Source organism: Gnatocerus cornutus, chromosome 3 (assembly GCF_029298725.1).
Source record: "Gnatocerus cornutus isolate USDA-ARS CGAHR chromosome 3, icGnaCorn1.1, whole genome shotgun sequence".
NCBI classification, from domain to species: domain Eukaryota; kingdom Metazoa; phylum Arthropoda; class Insecta; order Coleoptera; family Tenebrionidae; genus Gnatocerus; species Gnatocerus cornutus.
The window spans coordinates 3,529,609-3,551,504 of NC_142235.1; the positions used below are offsets into that span (position 1 = coordinate 3,529,609).

The following is a 21,896-nucleotide window of genomic DNA, read 5'->3' on the forward strand; positions in this document are numbered from 1 at the left end:
ATAACCAAATTTGATGGGATCATATTGGTTAATATTAACTTTTAAACCTAATATTTCCAATAATGCCCATCCGGAATCTTTTTCAGCAAATTCTTCAAGTTTATTTATAATTTTGTTAACAACATTTGTTTGATACCATTTTTTTAAATTAGTTGATTTGTCAATTAATTCGTTTTTTGTTGGAAACGATTTCATATCAATGTCATCATTTTGCGGCTTAATAAAATTCGCTGAAAATATGACATTTACTTTTAAAAGATGTTTTGTTAATTCTTTTTTAACTCTTATAGAGAAACATTTAAAACACTTATTTAAAAAAATTAAAGCATCTTTACATCCATGATTTGATATAAACCCTGTCTGAATTCTGCTGTTAAAAGATGAATCAACATCTTCCCATGAAATAGCACAATCTTTTATATTAGATGGCGTTGGTAAACCTTTTCCACGTTTAACATTAAACTGCTTTTTCATGTGTTTCAATTTAAAACGATAACATTTGAGATGAGCTAAACTTGCTTCTAAAGAACTTGGTTGTTCTAATGGATTGTTTTGAAAGATTTTGTTTAAGATTGCTTTTTTAACTATTCTGATTGTGGTGTTAATATGAGTTATCATACGTTGAGTCTCATCCACATTGTTAACTTTACTAATGTACTGTCGTATAAGTCGTAATGATCGCTTGCACAGAGAAGTCACAGTTTCCATGTTTTTAGATGTTTTTATAGCACCATACATTCACATACAAGCACAAAAACACAGTTTTGTCAAAGCAAAATTCTTGCATCTATAAGTACTAGAGAAATCAACAAGTTTCAACTTGTAAACCAAGGACACTAGCAATTTGAGACATGTCAGTTGTTGATTGTCAGCAAATTGTTCATATTTCAAATAGTGCTGAATTCGAAATTTTTAATTGCGCTTGCGTATGAATGAAAGAATATTTATATAAATCTACAAAATGTAGTCTTAAAATCAGATTGTTTGTAATTTATAACTTCATCTTTTAAAAGAAAATGTCTGCAATGATTAAAGAATTAAACGATAATTTGAGAGTTGACGAATTTGTAAGTTTGCGCTCACTGCAACTACATAAACCATATAAAGTGTTGAATTTTAGTTTTGCTGATACGTGCTATGGCGAAAAGGTGTGTGTAAAGTGTCCTGGCTTCAAAACGATTCTTCCTCATCGTTTTACAAATAGATTGAAGAAAAACAACAATTTTGCAACTTTAAACGAAGAAATTAAACTTGGAAAAGAAATATTTTTGATCAGCAGAGGAACGGTGTATTTATCCACGGACATAGAATTTGTAGAAAAAGACAATTATGCCCAAATTCCTAAACAAGAAGTTTTATGACCATAAGAAGACGCTTGCTATAAAAAGTTATCAGATAAAAATTGAACGACATATTCAATCTTTGATTCATTTAAAACAACAAATTGAATTGTTTCAACTACAAAGAAAAATGTATCGATTACAATTAATTGAAAATGTTATTTCAAAATAATAAAATAAAATATGGTATATATCAATCAAAATTTTTTCTGTTATCCTTGTTTTATTTTATGATGGTTTTAATATGTAAAAATTTGAAAAAAAAGACAAAACTGGAAGAATAAAAATAAATTTGGAACAATAAAAATCAAATGAATTTCAATCTTACAAAATTGAATAGAATAAGTTTAATTAATTGAAATATTCAACGCAGTAAATAGTAGATTTTTTTGTTTATATATAATTTATTAGCTTTAATGAAATAACTGGAATGTAAATAAATTACCAACCAATATTAGTACAAACATGTTGGTTAAATTTGTGGTCTAGTCTATTCAAATGTTTTTAATAAAAAATAAAATAAAACAATAAAACATATTATAATTATTTATTAGAGTAGCTTATAATTGTTTCGAAATATGGTTGATCACGTCTTTACATGTATCAATTTGATTATTTAGGTTTATTGCCTCGTTTGTCAGTTTTCTTCTTTTTTCTTGTATAACGAGAAGAAACTTATCTTCTTTTTTCTTCAGTTCCTGGAGGGCCCTCTCTATACCCTCCAGATGGTAAAGGTGCTTTTGCTTCTCTGCTATCAAACGTTTGCGACAACCTCGCAGGGTGGATGTTGTAGAGTTTTCTTCTTCTTCATCTTCCGTGAAGTCCTGTGATGAACAAGGTGACTCCTCGTTCAACACTTGTTCTTCCAGCAAACGTAAATTTTTTCCCCTGGATGGCGTTGGTTTTGGCGATTTTTTCGAATTTAATTTCCTCATCGGAGGTGGCACTGAGGGTACTTGTCCCGCCGTCTTTAAAAAACTATCCAGAGACTCACAACCCTGAAAATTGAACGAAAAGAATTAAAAATTTTAAATAACCGAAAGTAAGATTGTTAGAGAATTATTTATAATACTCACAGAGAGCAATTCTCCATCTTCTAGCTGGAGAACTTCTAAATCCACTCCACCTGCTTCCTGAAAGCCAAATAAATCATGTTATTTGTAATGTACTAAAAATTGTAAAATTGATTTACCTGCAGCAAAACATTTTGCAGGACTTTTATTGTTTGTTTTTCTTCATCTTCTTCTTCGGCGCTACTTTTGACCGAAATCTAAAAAAAAAATAGTATTTAAAATAAAATTTATATACAGATAGAATAAATGAAAATATATATTAATAATTTTACTTACAGCAGGCGATTTTTTGAGGCTAAGGTTGAACTTCTTTGCGGGAGTCTTCATCTTGTCAACTTTGTCAACTGAATGATTTGCAATACAGAAAAGTTCATTTTTATAATAAAGAAAATTGTTGATTTTGCAAAAGTGCCCCAATATAGATACGTATGCAGGAGGTGGAAAGTTCATTGATCATTCGGAAAAATCTGCTGAGCTTGCACATTTTGAAGGACAAGTCAATGCACGAGAGAATTAGACATATATCAGCTTATTACATCAATCTTAAAGACAGGTCATTGTCGCAGGAACTTGGCAATGCATTTTGTAAGTGCAAGCTTGCATTTTTCATGACCGGGGTCATTGAAACAAGAAGCGTGCATAGGTTTGGGACATACATCTCCAATAAGACATTCAAAAGTCTAAGTTCGAGCTGGTGTGGGAAAGCTGTAACCAATGAAACGCAATGTCACAATAGCAACATCAGCAACGGAAAGTGTACTAAGTAGGGATTGGTTGAAAAATAGTGTGTAGAGATAAACAAGGCGTAAAACGTATTTTGTCAAGTAGGCGGTGATAAATGACTTTAATATAAATCAAATTGTAACACTTTAGAGCAACAGAAATCAAGAAATCTTGAAGCAACATGAGCGACGGTAAGACATTGTTCTTCTGTTTTTAATTATATACAATAATTTTTTTCAGAATTAGTGCAATGCCCGTTCGTTAAAGACCATTGGGTCAAGCCAACGAAAATGGCGATCCACAAGTTCAAGTGCAGTCGCCGATTCCAACCTGGACTAACTGAATGGGCGCAACCACCCACATCAGCATCTTACCAACCCCAGCAGAATTCTGCAAGCAGTGGGGAAGTAGGAACATCAGCAGCAGCAGCAGCAGCAGCAGCAGCAGCAGCACCTTTAAATAACATTAAAAAAGAAGAATTGTGGGATGATGATGATGATGCTGATGATTATCTGGGATATCGGCCAGTGTTAAACAGGGACATTATAAGAGAGGTCCCACCTTGTCTATCAAGGAGGGAGCGAAAAGAATTCCGCAGACAGGAGAGGTTGCGGATGAGTGCATATTCGTGATATCCCGTAAGTAAAGACTTTTGGAGTAAAACAAAAAGATTAATTTTAATGCACTTACAGGGATGATCGAAAAATGGTGCAGTCACACCCCTCCCCCCGGATTACTATATAATTTAACTTTGTAGCAAACACAATAAAAATTATTGAATATATATTTAGTTTTTTTAAATAGGGGTAGTTTTTCGAGATAAAGCAAATCTTTGAAAATTTACGTAAAAGAAAAATACTTTTTTTACATTTAAACAGGGGTAGTAGAAAAAAATTATCTAAAAAATTTTTTTTTTTTTTTTTTTTAAGTTTTCAAAATTTTCTGAATTTTTGGGAATGGATAAAGAAAAGAGTTTTGAGTACAATACCATATAAATATATATAAAATATGTATCCAAAAAAAAAAAAAAAAAAAAAAAAAAGAGTGTCAGGTTCGGAATCTGAACAAACCGACTAGCGCATTTTATTAATGACTGACAACGATGAATTGTGCCAGTTTTTGGTCGGGCGGAAATGGACTTTACCCCACAAAAATGCTAATCTTAAACGCATTATTTTCTATGTGATTGTATGGTCGCTATATTGAGAAAGATTTTCTGTTTATTTTGATAGTTTTCAATCACACAAAATCGCAACCCTTATGTGTACCAATTGCATTTTTTGACAAACCAGTCGCAAAAAAAAACTTTTAACATTACGGCGTTTTTTAGAATCGTCCACTAATTATTCACACAAAATTTCAGATTTCTACCTTCAACAATAATTTAGGGGTAGTTTTTTTAAAATTGTCATGCTGCATATCAAATAACGCAGAATTAAATGTGCATTAAGAAAATATATAACATGTCATAGTTTTTTCAATTCGTTTGGATTTTATTCAAGATTTAACAAAATTTTTTTCGATTTTTGGGGTGGTCGAATAAAATCAAAATTTTCTTTCAACATTTCGATGGTACTTTTTAAGGCGCATCTTTTTTGTCATAGATTCAAATTGTGTCAGAAGTATCGTTTCCGAGATATTGCTCTTCAAACTTCAAAAATTCAAAATTTTATTTAGCTGTAACTTGACACGATATGACTAAAACCCAATTCTTTTTCTATAAATCAATTGTACTTTACAAAACGCTAATTTTTTATTAGTAGCGCAAATCTCGTCAGACTCTTCGTTTTCGAGTTATGAACAAACAGTAAATAACACATTTCATCCTGTAACTTGATACATTACAAATCAAACGTCAGTTACTTTCTATGAATCGATAGTATTTTTTAATGTGCATCTTTTCTGTTATATGTACCAATGGACCCAGAATAACCGTTTCGAAGATATTTGCAATGAAACTTCAAGCTTTCATAAAATTGGATAAATGTAATTTGAAACGATAAGTATCAAATAACATTGTACTGAAAGTTGATAAAATAAAAAATAAAATGAGATTCAACTGTAATGAGTCATCGGCGTAAAACCTATGCCGGTTTCACTCCACAAGGTCGTGGAGTGAAACCGGCACTACCTTACTACTCATGACTTTTTACCAAGATTCAACGGCTGAATTGCAAGAAAACAGCAGAATTCTGCACGAAATCATCAAAATTCTTACAGAAAACCGCATATTTCGATGCAAAACGACGATTTCTCGCCGATTTTCGTTGTTTTCTGGCATGAATTTGCAAAGAAGAGCACGAAATCTATAAAATCATGACTTTTTATCAAGATTCAACTGCTGAATTGCAAGAAAACAGCAGAATTCTGCACGAAATCATCAAAATTCTTAGAGAAAACCGCATATTTCGATGCAAAACGACGATTTCTCGCTGATTTTCGTTGTTTTCTTTCTTGAATTCGCAAAGAAGAGCACGAAATCTACAAAATCATGACTTTTTACCAAGATTCAACGGCTGAGTTGCAAGAAAACAGCAGAATTCTGCACGAAATCGTCAAAATTCTTAGAGAAAACCGCATATTTCGATGCAAAACGACGATTTCTCGCCGATTTTCGTGGTTTTCTGGCTTGAATTCGCAAAGAAGAGCACGAAATCTACAAAATCATGACTTTTTACCAAGATTCAACGGCTGAATTGCAAGAAAACAGCAGAATTCTGCACGAAATCATCAAAATTCTTACAGAAAACCGCATATTTCGATGCAAAACGACGATTTCTCGCCGATTCTGGTTGTTTTCTGGCTTGAATTCGCAAAGAAGAGCACGAAATCTACAAAATCATGACTTTTTACCAAGATTCAACGGCTGAATTGCAAGAAAACAGCAGAAATCTGCACGAAATCATCAAAATTCTTACAGAAAACCGCATTTTTCGATGCAAAACGACGATTTCTCGCCGATTCTCGTTGTTTTCTGGCTTGAATTCGCAAAGAAGAGCACGAAATCTACAAAATCATGACTTTTTACCAAGATTCAACGGCTGAATTGCAAGAAAACAGCAGAAATCTGCACGAAATCATCAAAATTCTTACAGAAAACCGCATTTTTCGATGCAAAACGACGATTTCTCGCCGATTCTCGTTGTTTTCTGGCTTGAATTCGCAAAGAAGAGCACGAAATCTACAAAATCATGACTTTTTACCAAGATTCAACGGCTGAATTGCAAGAAAACAGCAGAATTCTGCACGAAATCATCAAAATTCTTACAGAAAACCGCATATTTCGATGCAAAACAACGATTTCTCGCCGATTTTCGTTGTTTTCTATCTGGAATTTGCCAAGAAGAGCACGAAATCTACAAAATCATGACTTTTTACCTAGATTCAACGGCTGAATTGCAAGAAAACAGCAGAATTCTGCACGAAATCATCAAAATTCTTACAGAAAACCGCATATTTCGATGCAAAACAACGATTTCTCGCCGATTTTCGTTGTTTTCTATCTTGAATTTGCCAAAAAGAGCACGAAATCTACAAAATCATGACTTTTTACCTAGATTCAACGGCTGAATTGCAAGAAAACAGCAGAATTCTGCACGAAATCATCAAAATTCTTACAGAAAACCGCACATTTCGATGCAAAACGACGATTTCTCGCTGATTGTCGTTGTTTTCTGGCTTGAATTCGCAATGAAGAGCACGAAATCCACAAAATCATGACTTTTTACCAAGATTCAACGGCTGAATTGCAAGAAAACAGCAGAATTCTGCACGAAATCATCAAAATTCTTACAGAAAACCGCATATTTCGATGCAAAACGACGATTTCTCGCCGATTTTCGTTGTTTTCTGGCATGAATTTGCAAAGAAGAGCACGAAATCTACAAAATCATGACTTTTTATCAAGATTCAACGGCTGAATTGCAAGAAAACAGCAGAATTCTGCACGAAATCGTCAAAATTCTTAGAGAAAACCGCATATTTCGATGCAAAACGACGATTTCTCGCTGATTTTCGTTGTTTTCTATCTTGAATTCGCAAAGAAGAGCACGAAATCTACAAAATCATAACTTTTTACCAAGATTCAACGGCTGAATTGCAAGAAAACAGCAGAATTCTGCACGAAATCGACAAAATTCTTAGAGAAAACCGCATATTTCGATGCAAAACGACGATTTATCGCCGATTTTCGTTGTTTTCTGGCTTGAATTCGCAAAGAAGAGCACGAAATCTACAAAATCATGACTTCTTACCAAGATTCAACGGCTGAATTGCAAGAAAACAGCAGAATTCTGCACGAAATCATCAAAATTCTTACAGAAAACCGCATATTTCGATGCAAAACGACGATTTCTCGCCGATTTTCGTTGTTTTCTGGCATGAATTTGCAAAGAAGAGCACGAAATCTACAAAATCATGACTTTTTATCAAGATTCAACGGCTGAATTGCAAGAAAACAGCAGAATTCTGCACGAAATCGTCAAAATTCTTAGAGAAAACCGCATATTTCGATGCAAAACGACGATTTCTCGCTGATTTTCGTTGTTTTCTATCTTGAATTCGCAAAGAAGAGCACGAAATCTACAAAATCATAACTTTTTACCAAGATTCAACGGCTGAATTGCAAGAAAACAGCAGAATTCTGCACGAAATCGACAAAATTCTTAGAGAAAACCGCATATTTCGATGCAAAACGACGATTTATCGCCGATTTTCGTTGTTTTCTGGCTTGAATTCGCAAAGAAGAGCACGAAATCTACAAAATCATGACTTCTTACCAAGATTCAACGGCTGAATTGCAAGAAAACAGCAGAATTCTGCACGAAATCGACAAAATTCTTAGAGAAAACCGCATATTTCGATGCAAAACGACGATTTATCGCCGATTTTCGTTGTTTTCTGGCTTGAATTCGCAAAGAAGAGCACGAAATCTACAAAATCATGACTTTTTACCAAGATTCAACGGCTGAATTGCAAGAAAACAGCAGAAATCTGCACGAAATCATCAAAATTCTTACAGAAAACCGCATTTTTCGATGCAAAACGACGATTTCTCGCCGATTTTTGTTGTTTTCTGGCTTGAATTCGCAAAGAAGAGCACGAAATCTACAAAATCATGACTTTTTACCAAGATTCAACGGCTGAATTGCAAGAAAACAGCAGAATTCTGCACGAAATCATCAAAATTCTTACAGAAAACCGCATATTTCGATGCAAAACAACGATTTCTCGCCGATTTTCGTTGTTTTCTATCTTGAATTCGCCAAGAAGAGCACGAAATCTACAAAATCATGACTTTTTACCTAGATTCAACGGCTGAATTGCAAGAAAACAGCAGAATTCTGCACGAAATCATCAAAATTCTTACAGAAAACCGCATATTTCGATGCAAAATAACGATTTCTCGCCGATTTTTGTTGTTTTCTATCTTGAATTTGCCAAAAAGAGCACGAAATCTACAAAATCATGACTTTTTACCTAGATTCAATGGCTGAATTGCAAGAAAACAGCAGAATTTTGCACGAAATCATCAAAATTCTTACAGAAAACCGCATATTTCGATGCAAAACGACGATTTCTCGCTGATTTTCGTTGTTTTCTGGCTTGAATTCGCAATGAAAAGCACGAAATCTACAAAATCATGACTTTTTACCAAGATTCAACGGCTGAATTGCAAGAAAACAGCAGAATTCTGCAAGAAATCATCAAAATTCTTACAGAAAACCGCATATTTCGATGCAAAACGACGATTTCTCGCCGATTTTCGTTGTTTTCTGGCATGAATTTGCAAAGAAGAGCACGAAATCTACAAAATCATGACTTTTTATCAAGATTCAACGGCTGAATTGCAAGAAAACAGCAGAATTCTGCACGAAATCATCAAAATTCTTAGAGAAAACCGCATATTTCGATGCAAAACGACGATTTCTCGCTGATTTTCGTTGTTTTCTATCTTGAATTCGCAAAGAAGAGCACGAAATCTACAAAATCATGACTTTTTACCAAGATTCAACGGCTGAATTGCAAGAAAACAGCAGAATTCTGCACGAAATCGACAAAATTCTTAGAGAAAACCGCATATTTCGATGCAAAACGACGATTTATCGCCGATTTTCGTTGTTTTCTGGCTTGAATTCGCAAAAAAGAGCACGAAATCTACAAAATCATCACTTTTTACCAAGATTCAACGGCGGAATTGCAAGAAAACAGCAGAATTCTGCACGAAATCATCAAAATTCTTACAGAAAACCGCATATTTCGATGCAAAACGATTATTTCTCGCCGATTTTCGTTGTTTTCTGGCTTGAATTCGCAAAGAAAAGCACGAAATCTACAAAATCATGACTTTTTACCAATATTCAACGGCTGAATTGCAAGAAAACAGCAGAATTCTGCACGAAATCATCAAAATTCTTACAGAAAACCGCATATTTCGATGCAAAACGACGATTTCTCGCCGATTCTGGTTGTTTTCTGGCTTGAATTCGCAAAGAAGAGCACGAAATCTACAAAATCATGACTTTTTACCAAGATTCAACGGCTGAATTGCAAGAAAACAGCAGAATTCTGCACGAAATCATCAAAATTCTTACAGAAAACCGCATATTTCGATGCAAAACAACTATTTCTCGCCGATTTTCGTTGTTTTCTATCTTGAATTCGCCAAGAAGAGCACGAAATCTACAAAATCATGACTTTTTACCTAGATTCAACGGCTGAATTGCAAGAAAACAGCAGAATTCTGCACGAAATCATCAAAATTCTTACAGAAAACCGCATATTTCGATGCAAAACAACGATTTCTCGCCGATTTTCGTTGTTTTCTATCTTGAATTTGCCAAAAAGAGCACGAAATCTACAAAATCATGACTTTTTACCTAGATTCAACGGCTGAATTGCAAGAAAACAGCAGAATTCTGCACGAAATCATCAAAATTCTTACAGAAAACCGCATATTTCAATGCAAAACGACGATTTCTCGCTGATTGTCGTTGTTTTCTGGCTTGAATTCGCAATGAAGACCACGAAATCTACAAAATCATGACTTTTTACCAAGATTCAACGGCTGAATTGCAAGAAAACAGCAGAATTCTGCACGAAATCATCAAAATTCTTACAGAAAACCGCATATTTCGATGCAAAACGACGATTTCTCGCCGATTTTCGTTGTTTTCTGGCATGAATTTGCAAAGAAGAGCACGAAATCTACAAAATCATGACTTTTTATCAAGATTCAACGGCTGAATTGCAAGAAAACAGCAGAATTCTGCACGAAATCATCAAAATTCTTAGAGAAAACCGCATATTTCGATGCAAAACGACGATTTCTCGCTGATTTTCGTTGTTTTCTATCTTGAATTCGCAAAGAAGAGCACGAAATCTACAAAATCATGACTTTTTACCAAGATTCAACAGCTGAGTTGCAAGAAAACAGCAGAATTCTGCACGAAATCGTCAAAATTCTTAGAGAAAACCGCATATTTCGATGCAAAACGACGATTTCTCGCCGATTTTCGTTGTTTTCTGGCTTGAATTCGCAAAGAAGAGCACGAAATCTACAAAATCATGACTTTTTACCAAGATTCAACGGCTGAATTGCAAGAAAACAGCAGAATTCTGCACGAAATCATCAAAATTCTTACAGAAAACCGCATATTTCGATGCAAAACGACGATTTCTCGCCGATTCTGGTTGTTTTCTGGCTTGAATTCGCAAAGAAGAGCACGAAATCTACAAAATCATGACTTTTTACCAAGATTCAACGGCTGAATTGCAAGAAAACAGCAGAAATCTGCACGAAATCATCAAAATTCTTACAGAAAACCGCATTTTTCGATGCAAAACGACGATTTCTCGCCGATTTTTGTTGTTTTCTGGCTTGAATTCGCAAAGAAGAGCACGAAATCTACAAAATCATGACTTTTTACCAAGATTCAACGGCTGAATTGCAAGAAAACAGCAGAATTCTGCACGAAATCATCAAAATTCTTACAGAAAACCGCATATTTCGATGCAAAACAACGATTTCTCGCCGATTTTCGTTGTTTTCTATCTTGAATTCGCCAAGAAGAGCACGAAATCTACAAAATCATGACTTTTTACCTAGATTCAACGGCTGAATTGCAAGAAAACAGCAGAATTCTGCACGAAATCATCAAAATTCTTACAGAAAACCGCATATTTCGATGCAAAATAACGATTTCTCGCCGATTTTTGTTGTTTTCTATCTTGAATTTGCCAAAAAGAGCACGAAATCTACAAAATCATGACTTTTTACCTAGATTCAATGGCTGAATTGCAAGAAAACAGCAGAATTCTGCACGAAATCATCAAAATTCTTACAGAAAACCGCATATTTCGATGCAAAACGACGATTTCTCGCTGATTTTCGTTGTTTTCTGGCTTGAATTCGCAATGAAAAGCACGAAATCTACAAAATCATGACTTTTTACCAAGATTCAACGGCTGAATTGCAAGAAAACAGCAGAATTCTGCAAGAAATCATCAAAATTCTTACAGAAAACCGCATATTTCGATGCAAAACGACGATTTCTCGCCGATTTTCGTTGTTTTCTGGCATGAATTTGCAAAGAAGAGCACGAAATCTACAAAATCATGACTTTTTATCAAGATTCAACGGCTGAATTGCAAGAAAACAGCAGAATTCTGCACGAAATCATCAAAATTCTTAGAGAAAACCGCATATTTCGATGCAAAACGACGATTTCTCGCTGATTTTCGTTGTTTTCTATCTTGAATTCGCAAAGAAGAGCACGAAATCTACAAAATCATGACTTTTTACCAAGATTCAACGGCTGAATTGCAAGAAAACAGCAGAATTCTGCACGAAATCGACAAAATTCTTAGAGAAAACCGCATATTTCGATGCAAAACGACGATTTATCGCCGATTTTCGTTGTTTTCTGGCTTGAATTCGCAAAAAAGAGCACGAAATCTACAAAATCATCACTTTTTACCAAGATTCAACGGCGGAATTGCAAGAAAACAGCAGAATTCTGCACGAAATCATCAAAATTCTTACAGAAAACCGCATATTTCGATGCAAAACGATTATTTCTCGCCGATTTTCGTTGTTTTCTGGCTTGAATTCGCAAAGAAAAGCACGAAATCTACAAAATCATGACTTTTTACCAATATTCAACGGCTGAATTGCAAGAAAACAGCAGAATTCTGCACGAAATCATCAAAATTCTTACAGAAAACCGCATATTTCGATGCAAAACGACGATTTCTCGCCGATTCTGGTTGTTTTCTGGCTTGAATTCGCAAAGAAGAGCACGAAATCTACAAAATCATGACTTTTTACCAAGATTCAACGGCTGAATTGCAAGAAAACAGCAGAATTCTGCACGAAATCATCAAAATTCTTACAGAAAACCGCATATTTCGATGCAAAACAACTATTTCTCGCCGATTTTCGTTGTTTTCTATCTTGAATTCGCCAAGAAGAGCAGGAAATCTACAAAATCATGACTTTTTACCTAGATTCAACGGCTGAATTGCAAGAAAACAGCAGAATTCTGCACGAAATCATCAAAATTCTTACAGAAAACCGCATATTTCGATGCAAAACAACGATTTCTCGCCGATTTTCGTTGTTTTCTATCTTGAATTTGCCAAAAAGAGCACGAAATCTACAAAATCATGACTTTTTACCTAGATTCAACGGCTGAATTGCAAGAAAACAGCAGAATTCTGCACGAAATCATCAAAATTCTTACAGAAAACCGCATATTTCAATGCAAAACGACGATTTCTCGCTGATTGTCGTTGTTTTCTGGCTTGAATTCGCAATGAAGACCACGAAATCTACAAAATCATGACTTTTTACCAAGATTCAACGGCTGAATTGCAAGAAAACAGCAGAATTCTGCACGAAATCATCAAAATTCTTACAGAAAACCGCATATTTCGATGCAAAACGACGATTTCTCGCCGATTTTCGTTGTTTTCTGGCATGAATTTGCAAAGAAGAGCACGAAATCTACAAAATCATGACTTTTTATCAAGATTCAACGGCTGAATTGCAAGAAAACAGCAGAATTCTGCACGAAATCATCAAAATTCTTAGAGAAAACCGCATATTTCGATGCAAAACGACGATTTCTCGCTGATTTTCGTTGTTTTCTATCTTGAATTCGCAAAGAAGAGCACGAAATCTACAAAATCATGACTTTTTACCAAGATTCAACAGCTGAGTTGCAAGAAAACAGCAGAATTCTGCACGAAATCGTCAAAATTCTTAGAGAAAACCGCATATTTCGATGCAAAACGACGATTTCTCGCCGATTTTCGTTGTTTTCTGGCTTGAATTCGCAAAGAAGAGCACGAAATCTACAAAATCATGACTTTTTACCAAGATTCAACGGCTGAATTGCAAGAAAACAGCAGAATTCTGCACGAAATCATCAAAATTCTTACAGAAAACCGCATATTTCGATGCAAAACGACGATTTCTCGCCGATTCTGGTTGTTTTCTGGCTTGAATTCGAAAAGAAGAGCACGAAATCTACAAAATCATGACTTTTTACCAAGATTCAACGGCTGAATTGCAAGAAAACAGCAGAAATCTGCACGAAATCATCAAAATTCTTACAGAAAACCGCATTTTTCGATGCAAAACGACGATTTCTCGCCGATTTTCGTTGTTTTCTGGCTTGAATTCGCAAAGAAGAGCACGAAATCTACAAAATCATGACTTTTTACCAAGATTCAACGGCTGAATTGCAAGAAAACAGCAGAATTCTGCACGAAATCATCAAAATTCTTACAGAAAACCGCATATTTCGATGCAAAACAACGATTTCTCGCCGATTTTCGTTGTTTTCTATCTTGAATTCGCCAAGAAAAGCACGAAATCTACAAAATCATGACTTTTTACCTAGATTCAACGGCTGAATTGCAAGAAAACAGCAGAATTCTGCACGAAATCATCAAAATTCTTACAGAAAACCGCATATTTCGATGCAAAACAACGATTTCTCGCCGATTTTCGTTGTTTTCTATCTTGAATTTGCCAAAAAGAGCACGAAATCTACAAAATCATGACTTTTTACCTAGATTCAACAGCTGAATTGCAAGAAAACAGCAGAATTCTGCACGAAATCATCAAAATTCTTACAGAAAACCGCATATTTCGATGCAAAACGACGATTTCTCGCTGATTTTCGTTGTTTTCTGGCTTGAATTCGCAATGAAGAGCACGAAATCTACAAAATCATGACTTTTTACCAAGATTCAACGGCTGAATTGCAAGAAAACAGCAGAATTCTGCAAGAAATCATCAAAATTCTTACAGAAAACCGCATATTTCGATGCAAAACGACGATTTCTCGCCGATTTTCGTTGTTTTCTGGCATGAATTTGCAAAGAAGAGCACGAAATCTACAAAATCATGACTTTTTATCAAGATTCAACGGCTGAATTGCAAGAAAACAGCAGAATTCTGCACGAAATCATTAAAATTCTTAGAGAAAACCGCATATTTCGATGCAAAACGACGATTTCTCGCTGATTTTCGTTGTTTTCTATCTTGAATTCGCAAAGAAGAGCACGAAATCTACAAAATCATGACTTTTTACCAAGATTCAACGGCTGAATTGCAAGAAAACAGCAGAATTCTGCACGAAATCGTCAAAATTCTTAGAGAAAACCGCATATTTCGATGCAAAACGACTATTTCTCGCCGATTTTCGTTGTTTTCTGGCTTGAATTCGCAAAGAAGAGCACGAAATCTACAAAATCATCACTTTTTACCAAGATTCAACGGCTGAATTGCAAGAAAACAGCAGAATTTTGCACGAAATCATCAAAATTCTTAGAGAAAACCGCATATTTCGATGCAAAACGACGATTTCTCGCCGATTTTCGATGTTTTCTGGCTTGAATTCGCGAAGAAGAGCACGAAATCTACAAAATCATCACTTTTTACCAAGATTCAACGGCTGAATTGCAAGAAAACAGCAGAATTCTGCACGAAATCATCAAAATTCTTAGAGAAAACCGCATATTTCGATGCAAAACGACGATTTCTCGCTGATTTTCGTTGTTTTCTATCTTGAATTCGCAAAGAAAAGCACGAAATCTACAAAATCATCACTTTTTACCAAGATTCTACGGCTGAATTGCAAGAAAACAGCAGAAATCTGCACGAAATCATCAAAATTCTTACAGAAAACCGCATATTTCGATGCAAAACGACGATTTCTCGCCGATTTTCGTTGTTTTCTGGCTTGAATTCGCAAAGAAGAGCACGAAATCTACAAAATCATGACTTTTTACCAAGATTCAACGGCTGAATTGCAAGAAAACAGCAGAATTCTGCACGAAATCATCAAAATTCTTAGAGAAAACCGCATATTTCCATGCAAAACAACGATTTCTCGCCGATTTTCGTTGTTTTCTGGCTTGAATTCGCAAAGAAGAGCACGAAATCTACAAAATCATCACTTTTTACCAAGATTCTACGGCTGAATTGCAAGAAAACAGCAGAATTCTGCACGAAATCATCAAAATTCTTACAGAAAACCGCATATTTCGATGCAAAACGACGATTTCTCGCCGATTTTCGTTGTTTTGTGGCTTGAATTCTCGCAAAGAAGAGCACGAAATCTACAAAATCATGACTTTTTACCAAGATTCAAATGCTGAATTGCAAGAAAACAGCAGAATTCTGCACGAAATCATCAAAATTCTTAGAGAAAACCGCATATTTCGATGCAAAACGACGATTTATCGCCGATTTTCGTTGTTTTCTGGCTTGAATTCGCAAAAAAGAGCACGAAATCTACAAAATCATCACTTTTTACCAAGATTCAACGGCTGAATTGCAAGAAAACAGCAGAATTCTGCACGAAATCATCAAAATTCTTACAGAAATCCGCATATTTCGATGCAAAACGATTATTTCTCGCCGATTTTCGTTGTTTTCTGGCTTGAATTCGCAAAGAAAAGCACGAAATCTACAAAATCATAACTTTTTACCAAGATTCAACGGCTGAATTGCAAGAAAACAGCAGAATTCTGCACGAAATCATCAAAATTCTTACAGAAAACCGCATATTTCGATGCAAAACGACGATTTCTCGCCGATTCTGGTTGTTTTCTGGCTTGAATTCGCAAAGAAGAGCACGAAATCTACAAAATCATGACTTTTTACCAAGATTCAGCGGCTGAATTGCAAGAAAACAGCAGAATTCTGCACGAAATCATCAAAATTCTTACAGAAAACCGCATATTTCGATGCAAAACAACGATTTCTCGCCGATTTTCGTTGTTTTCTATCTTCAATTCGCCAAGAAGAGCACGAAATCTACAAAATCATGACTTTTTACCTAGATTCAACGGCTGAATTGCAAGAAAACAGCAGAATTCTGCACGAAATCATCAAAATTCTTACAGAAAACCGCATATTTCGATGCAAAACAACGATTTCTCGCCGATTTTCGTTGTTTTCTATCTTGAATTTGCCAAAAAGAGCACGAAATCTACAAAATCATGACTTTTTACCTAGATTCAACGGCTGAATTGCAAGAAAACAGCAGAATTCTGCACGAAATCATCAAAATTCTTACAGAAAACCGCATATTTCGATGCAAAACGACGATTTCTCGCTGATTGTCGTTGTTTTCTGGCTTGAATTCGCAATGAAGACCACGAAATCTACAAAATCATGACTTTTTACCAAGATTCAACGGCTGAATTGCAAGAAAACAGCAGAATTCTGCACGAAATCATCAAAATTCTTACAGAAAACCGCATATTTCGATGCAAAACGACGATTTTTCGCCGATTTTCGTTGTTTTCTGGCTTGAATTCGCAAAGAAGAGCACGAAATCTACAAAATCATCACTTTTTACCAAGATTCTACGGCTGAATTGCAAGAAAACAGCAGAATTCTGCACGAAATCATCAAAATTCTTACAGAAAACCGCATATTTCGATGCAAAACGACGATTTCTCGCCGATTTTCGTTGTTTTGTGGCTTGAATTCTCGCAAAGAAGAGCACGAAATCTACAAAATCATGACTTTTTACCAAGATTCAAATGCTGAATTGCAAGAAAACAGCAGAATTCTGCACGAAATCATCAAAATTCTTAGAGAAAACCGCATATTTCGATGCAAAACGACGATTTATCGCCGATTTTCGTTGTTTTCTGGCTTGAATTCGCAAAAAAGAGCACGAAATCTACAAAATCATCACTTTTTACCAAGATTCAACGGCTGAATTGCAAGAAAACAGCAGAATTCTGCACGAAATCATCAAAATTCTTACAGAAATCCGCATATTTCGATGCAAAACGATTATTTCTCGCCGATTTTCGTTGTTTTCTGGCTTGAATTCGCAAAGAAAAGCACGAAATCTACAAAATCATAACTTTTTACCAAGATTCAACGGCTGAATTGCAAGAAAACAGCAGAATTCTGCACGAAATCATCAAAATTCTTACAGAAAACCGCATATTTCGATGCAAAACGACGATTTCTCGCCGATTCTGGTTGTTTTCTGGCTTGAATTCGCAAAGAAGAGCACGAAATCTACAAAATCATGACTTTTTACCAAGATTCAGCGGCTGAATTGCAAGAAAACAGCAGAAATCTGCACGAAATCATCAAAATTCTTACAGAAAACCGCATTTTTCGATGCAAAACGACGATTTCTCGCCGATTTTCGTTGTTTTCTGGCTTGAATTCGCAAAGAAGAGCACGAAATCTACAAAATCATGACTTTTTACCAAGATTCAACGGCTGAATTGCAAGAAAACAGCAGAATTCTGCACGAAATCATCAAAATTCTTACAGAAAACCGCATATTTCGATGCAAAACAACGATTTCTCGCCGATTTTCGTTGTTTTCTATCTTCAATTCGCCAAGAAGAGCACGAAATCTACAAAATCATGACTTTTTACCTAGATTCAACGGCTGAATTGCAAGAAAACAGCAGAATTCTGCACGAAATCATCAAAATTCTTACAGAAAACCGCATATTTCGATGCAAAACAACGATTTCTCGCCGATTTTCGTTGTTTTCTATCTTGAATTTGCCAAAAAGAGCACGAAATCTACAAAATCATGACTTTTTACCTAGATTCAACGGCTGAATTGCAAGAAAACAGCAGAATTCTGCACGAAATCATCAAAATTCTTACAGAAAACCGCATATTTCGATGCAAAACGACGATTTCTCGCTGATTGTCGTTGTTTTCTGGCTTGAATTCGCAATGAAGACCACGAAATCTACAAAATCATGACTTTTTACCAAGATTCAACGGCTGAATTGCAAGAAAACAGCAGAATTCTGCACGAAATCATCAAAATTCTTACAGAAAACCGCATATTTCGATGCAAAACGACGATTTTTCGCCGATTTTCGTTGTTTTCTGGCATGAATTTGCAAAGAAGAGCACAAAATCTACAAAATCATGACTTTTTATCAAGATTCAACGGCTGAATTGCAAGAAAACAGCAGAATTCTGCACGAAATCGTCAAAATTCTTAGAGAAAACCGCATATTTCGATGCAAAACGACGATTTCTCGCCGATTTTCGTTGTTTTCTGGCTTGAATTCGCAAAGAAGAGCACGAAATCTACAAAATCATGACTTTTTACCAAGATTCAACGGCTGAATTGCAAGAAAACAGCAGAATTCTGCACGAAATCATCAAAATTCTTACAGAAAACCGCATATTTCGATGCAAAACAACGATTTCTCGCCGATTTTCGTTGTTTTCTATCTTGAATTTGCCAAAAAGAGCACGAAATCTACAAAATCATGACTTTTTACCTAGATTCAACGGCTGAATTGCAAGAAAACAGCAGAATTCTGCACGAAATCATCAAAATTCTTACAGAAAACCGCATATTTCGATGCAAAACGACGATTTCTCGCTGATTGTCGTTGTTTTCTGGCTTGAATTCGCAATGAAGAGCACGAAATCTACAAAATCATGACTTTTTACCAAGATTCAACGGCTGAATTGCAAGAAAACAGCAGAATTCTGCACGAAATCATCAAAATTCTTACAGAAAACCGCATATTTCGATGCAAAACGACGATTTCTCGCCGATTTTCGTTGTTTTCTGGCATGAATTTGCAAAGAAGAGCACGAAATCTACAAAATCATGACTTTTTATCAAGATTCAACGGCTGAATTGCAAGAAAACAGCAGAATTCTGCACGAAATCATCAAAATTCTTAGAGAAAACCGCATATTTCGATGCAAAACGACGATTTCTCGCTGATTTTCGTTGTTTTCTATCTTGAATTCGCAAAGAAGAGCACGAATTCTACAAAATCATGACTTTTTACCAAGATTCAACGGCTGAGTTGCAAGAAAACAGCAGAATTCTGCACGAAATCGTCAAAATTCTTAGAGAAAACCGCATATTTCGATGAAAAACGACGATTTCTCGCCGATTTTCGTTGTTTTCTGGCTTGAATTCGCAAAGAAGAGCACGAAATCTACAAAATCATGACTTTTTACCAAGATTCAACGGCTGAATTGCAAGAAAACAGCAGAATTCTGCACGAAATCATCAAAATTCTTACAGAAAACCGCATATTTCGATGCAAAACGACGATTTCTCGCCGATTCTGGTTGTTTTCTGGCTTGAATTCGCAAAGAAGAGCACGAAATCTACAAAATCATGACTTTTTACCAAGATTCAACAGTTGAATTGCAAGAAAACAGAAGAAATCTGCACGAAATCATCAAAATTCTTACAGAAAACCGCATTTTTCGATGCAAAACGACGATTTCTCGCCAATTTTCGTTGTTTTCTGGCTTGAATTCGCAAAGAAGAGCACGAAATCTACAAAATCATGACTTTTTACCAAGATTCAACGGCTGAATTGCAAGAAAACAGCAGAAATCTGCACGAAATCATCAAAATTCTTACAGAAAACCGCATTTTTCGATGCAAAACGACGATTTCTCGCCGATTTTCGTTGTTTTCTGGCTTGAATTCGCAAAGAAGAGCACGAAATCTACAAAATCATGACTTTTTACCAAGATTCAACGGCTGAATTGCAAGAAAACAGCAGAATTCTGCACGAAATCATCAAAATTCTTACAGAAAACAGCATATTTCGATGCAAAACAACGATTTATCGCCGATTTTCGTTGTTTTCTATCTTGAATTCGCCAAGAAGAGCACGAAATCTACAAAATCATGACTTTTTACCAAGATTCAACGGCTGAATTGCAAGAAAACAGCAGAATTCTGCACGAAATCATTAAAATTCTTAGAGAAAACTGCATATTTCGATGCAAAACAACGATTTCTCGCCGATTTTCGTTGTTTTCTATCTTGAATTCGCCAAGAAGAGCACGAAATCTACAAAATCATGACTTTTTACCTAGATTCAACGGCTGAATAGCAAGAAAACAGCAGAATTCTGCACGAAATCATCAAAATTCTTACAGAAAACCGCATATTTCGATGCAAAACGACGATTTCTCGCCGATTTTCGTTGTTTTCTGGCTTGAATTCGCAAAGAAGAGCACGAAATCTACAAAATCATGACTTTTTACCAAGATTCAACGGCTGAATTGCAAGAAAACAGCAGAAATCTGCACGAAATCATCAAAATTCTTACAGAAAACCGCATATTTCGATGCAAAACGACAATTTCTCGCCGATTTTCGTTGTTTTCTGGCTTGAATTCGCAAAGAAGAGCACTAAATCTACAAAATCATGACTTTTTACGAAGATTCAACAGCTGAATTGCAAGAAAACAGCAGAATTCTGCACGAAATCATCAAAATTCTTACAGAAAACCGCATATTTCGATGCAAAACGACGATTTCTCGCCGATTTTCGTTGTTTTCTGGCATGAATTCGCAAAGAAGAGCACGAAATCTACAAAATCATGACTTTTTACCAAGATTCAAGGGCTGAATTGCAAGAAAACAGCAGAATTCTGCACGAAATCGTCAAAATTCTTAGAGAAAACCGCATATTTCGATGCAAAACGACGATTTCTCGCCGATTTTCGTTGTTTTCTGGCTTGAATTCGCAAAGAAGAGCACGAAATCTACAAAATCATGACTTTTTACCAAGATTCAACGGCTGAATTGCAAGAAAACAGCAGAATTCTGCACGAAATCATCAAAATTCTTACAGAAAACCGCATATTTCGATGCAAAACAACGATTTCTTGCCGATTTTCGTTGTTTTCTGGCTTGAATTCGCAAAGAAGAGCACGAAATCTACAAAATCATCACTTTTTACCAAAATTCTACGGCTGAATTGCAAGAAAACAGCAGAATTCTGCACGAAATCATCAAAATTCTTACAGAAAACCGCATATTTCGATGCAAAACGACGATTTCTCGCCGATTTTCGTTGTTTTCTGGCTTGAATTCGCAAAGAAGAGCACGAAATCTACAAAATCATGACTTTTTACCAAGATTCAACACTGAATTGCAAGAAAACAGCAGAATTCTGCACGAAATCATCAAAATTCTTAGAGAAAACCGCATATTTCGATGCAAAACGACGATTTCTCGCCGATTTTCGTTGTTTTCTGGCATGAATTCGCCAAGAAGAGCACGAAATCTACAAAATCATGACTTTTTACCTAGATTCAACGGCTGAATTGCAAGAAAACAGCAGAATTCCGCACGAAATCATCAAAATTCTTAGAGAAAACCGCATATTTCGATGCAAAACGACGATTTCTCGCTGATTTTCGTTGTTTTCTATCTTGAATTCGCAAAGAAGAGCACGAAATC

General features: G+C 35.5%; 1 protein-coding gene across 1 annotated transcript; it reads left to right on the forward strand.

The window, feature by feature from the left end:
- The first annotated feature begins 3,156 nt into the window (after positions 1–3,156).
- On the forward strand, positions 3,157–3,992 carry LOC148176856 (uncharacterized). The gene is made up of 2 exons (XM_088032760.1): positions 3,157–3,327; positions 3,377–3,992. The coding sequence occupies exons 1-2, from the start codon at positions 3,318–3,320 to the stop codon at positions 3,766–3,768; spliced, it is 402 nt and encodes a 133-aa protein (XP_087888886.1). The 5' UTR covers positions 3,157–3,317; the 3' UTR covers positions 3,769–3,992.
- Positions 3,993–21,896: the final 17,904 nt, after the last annotated feature.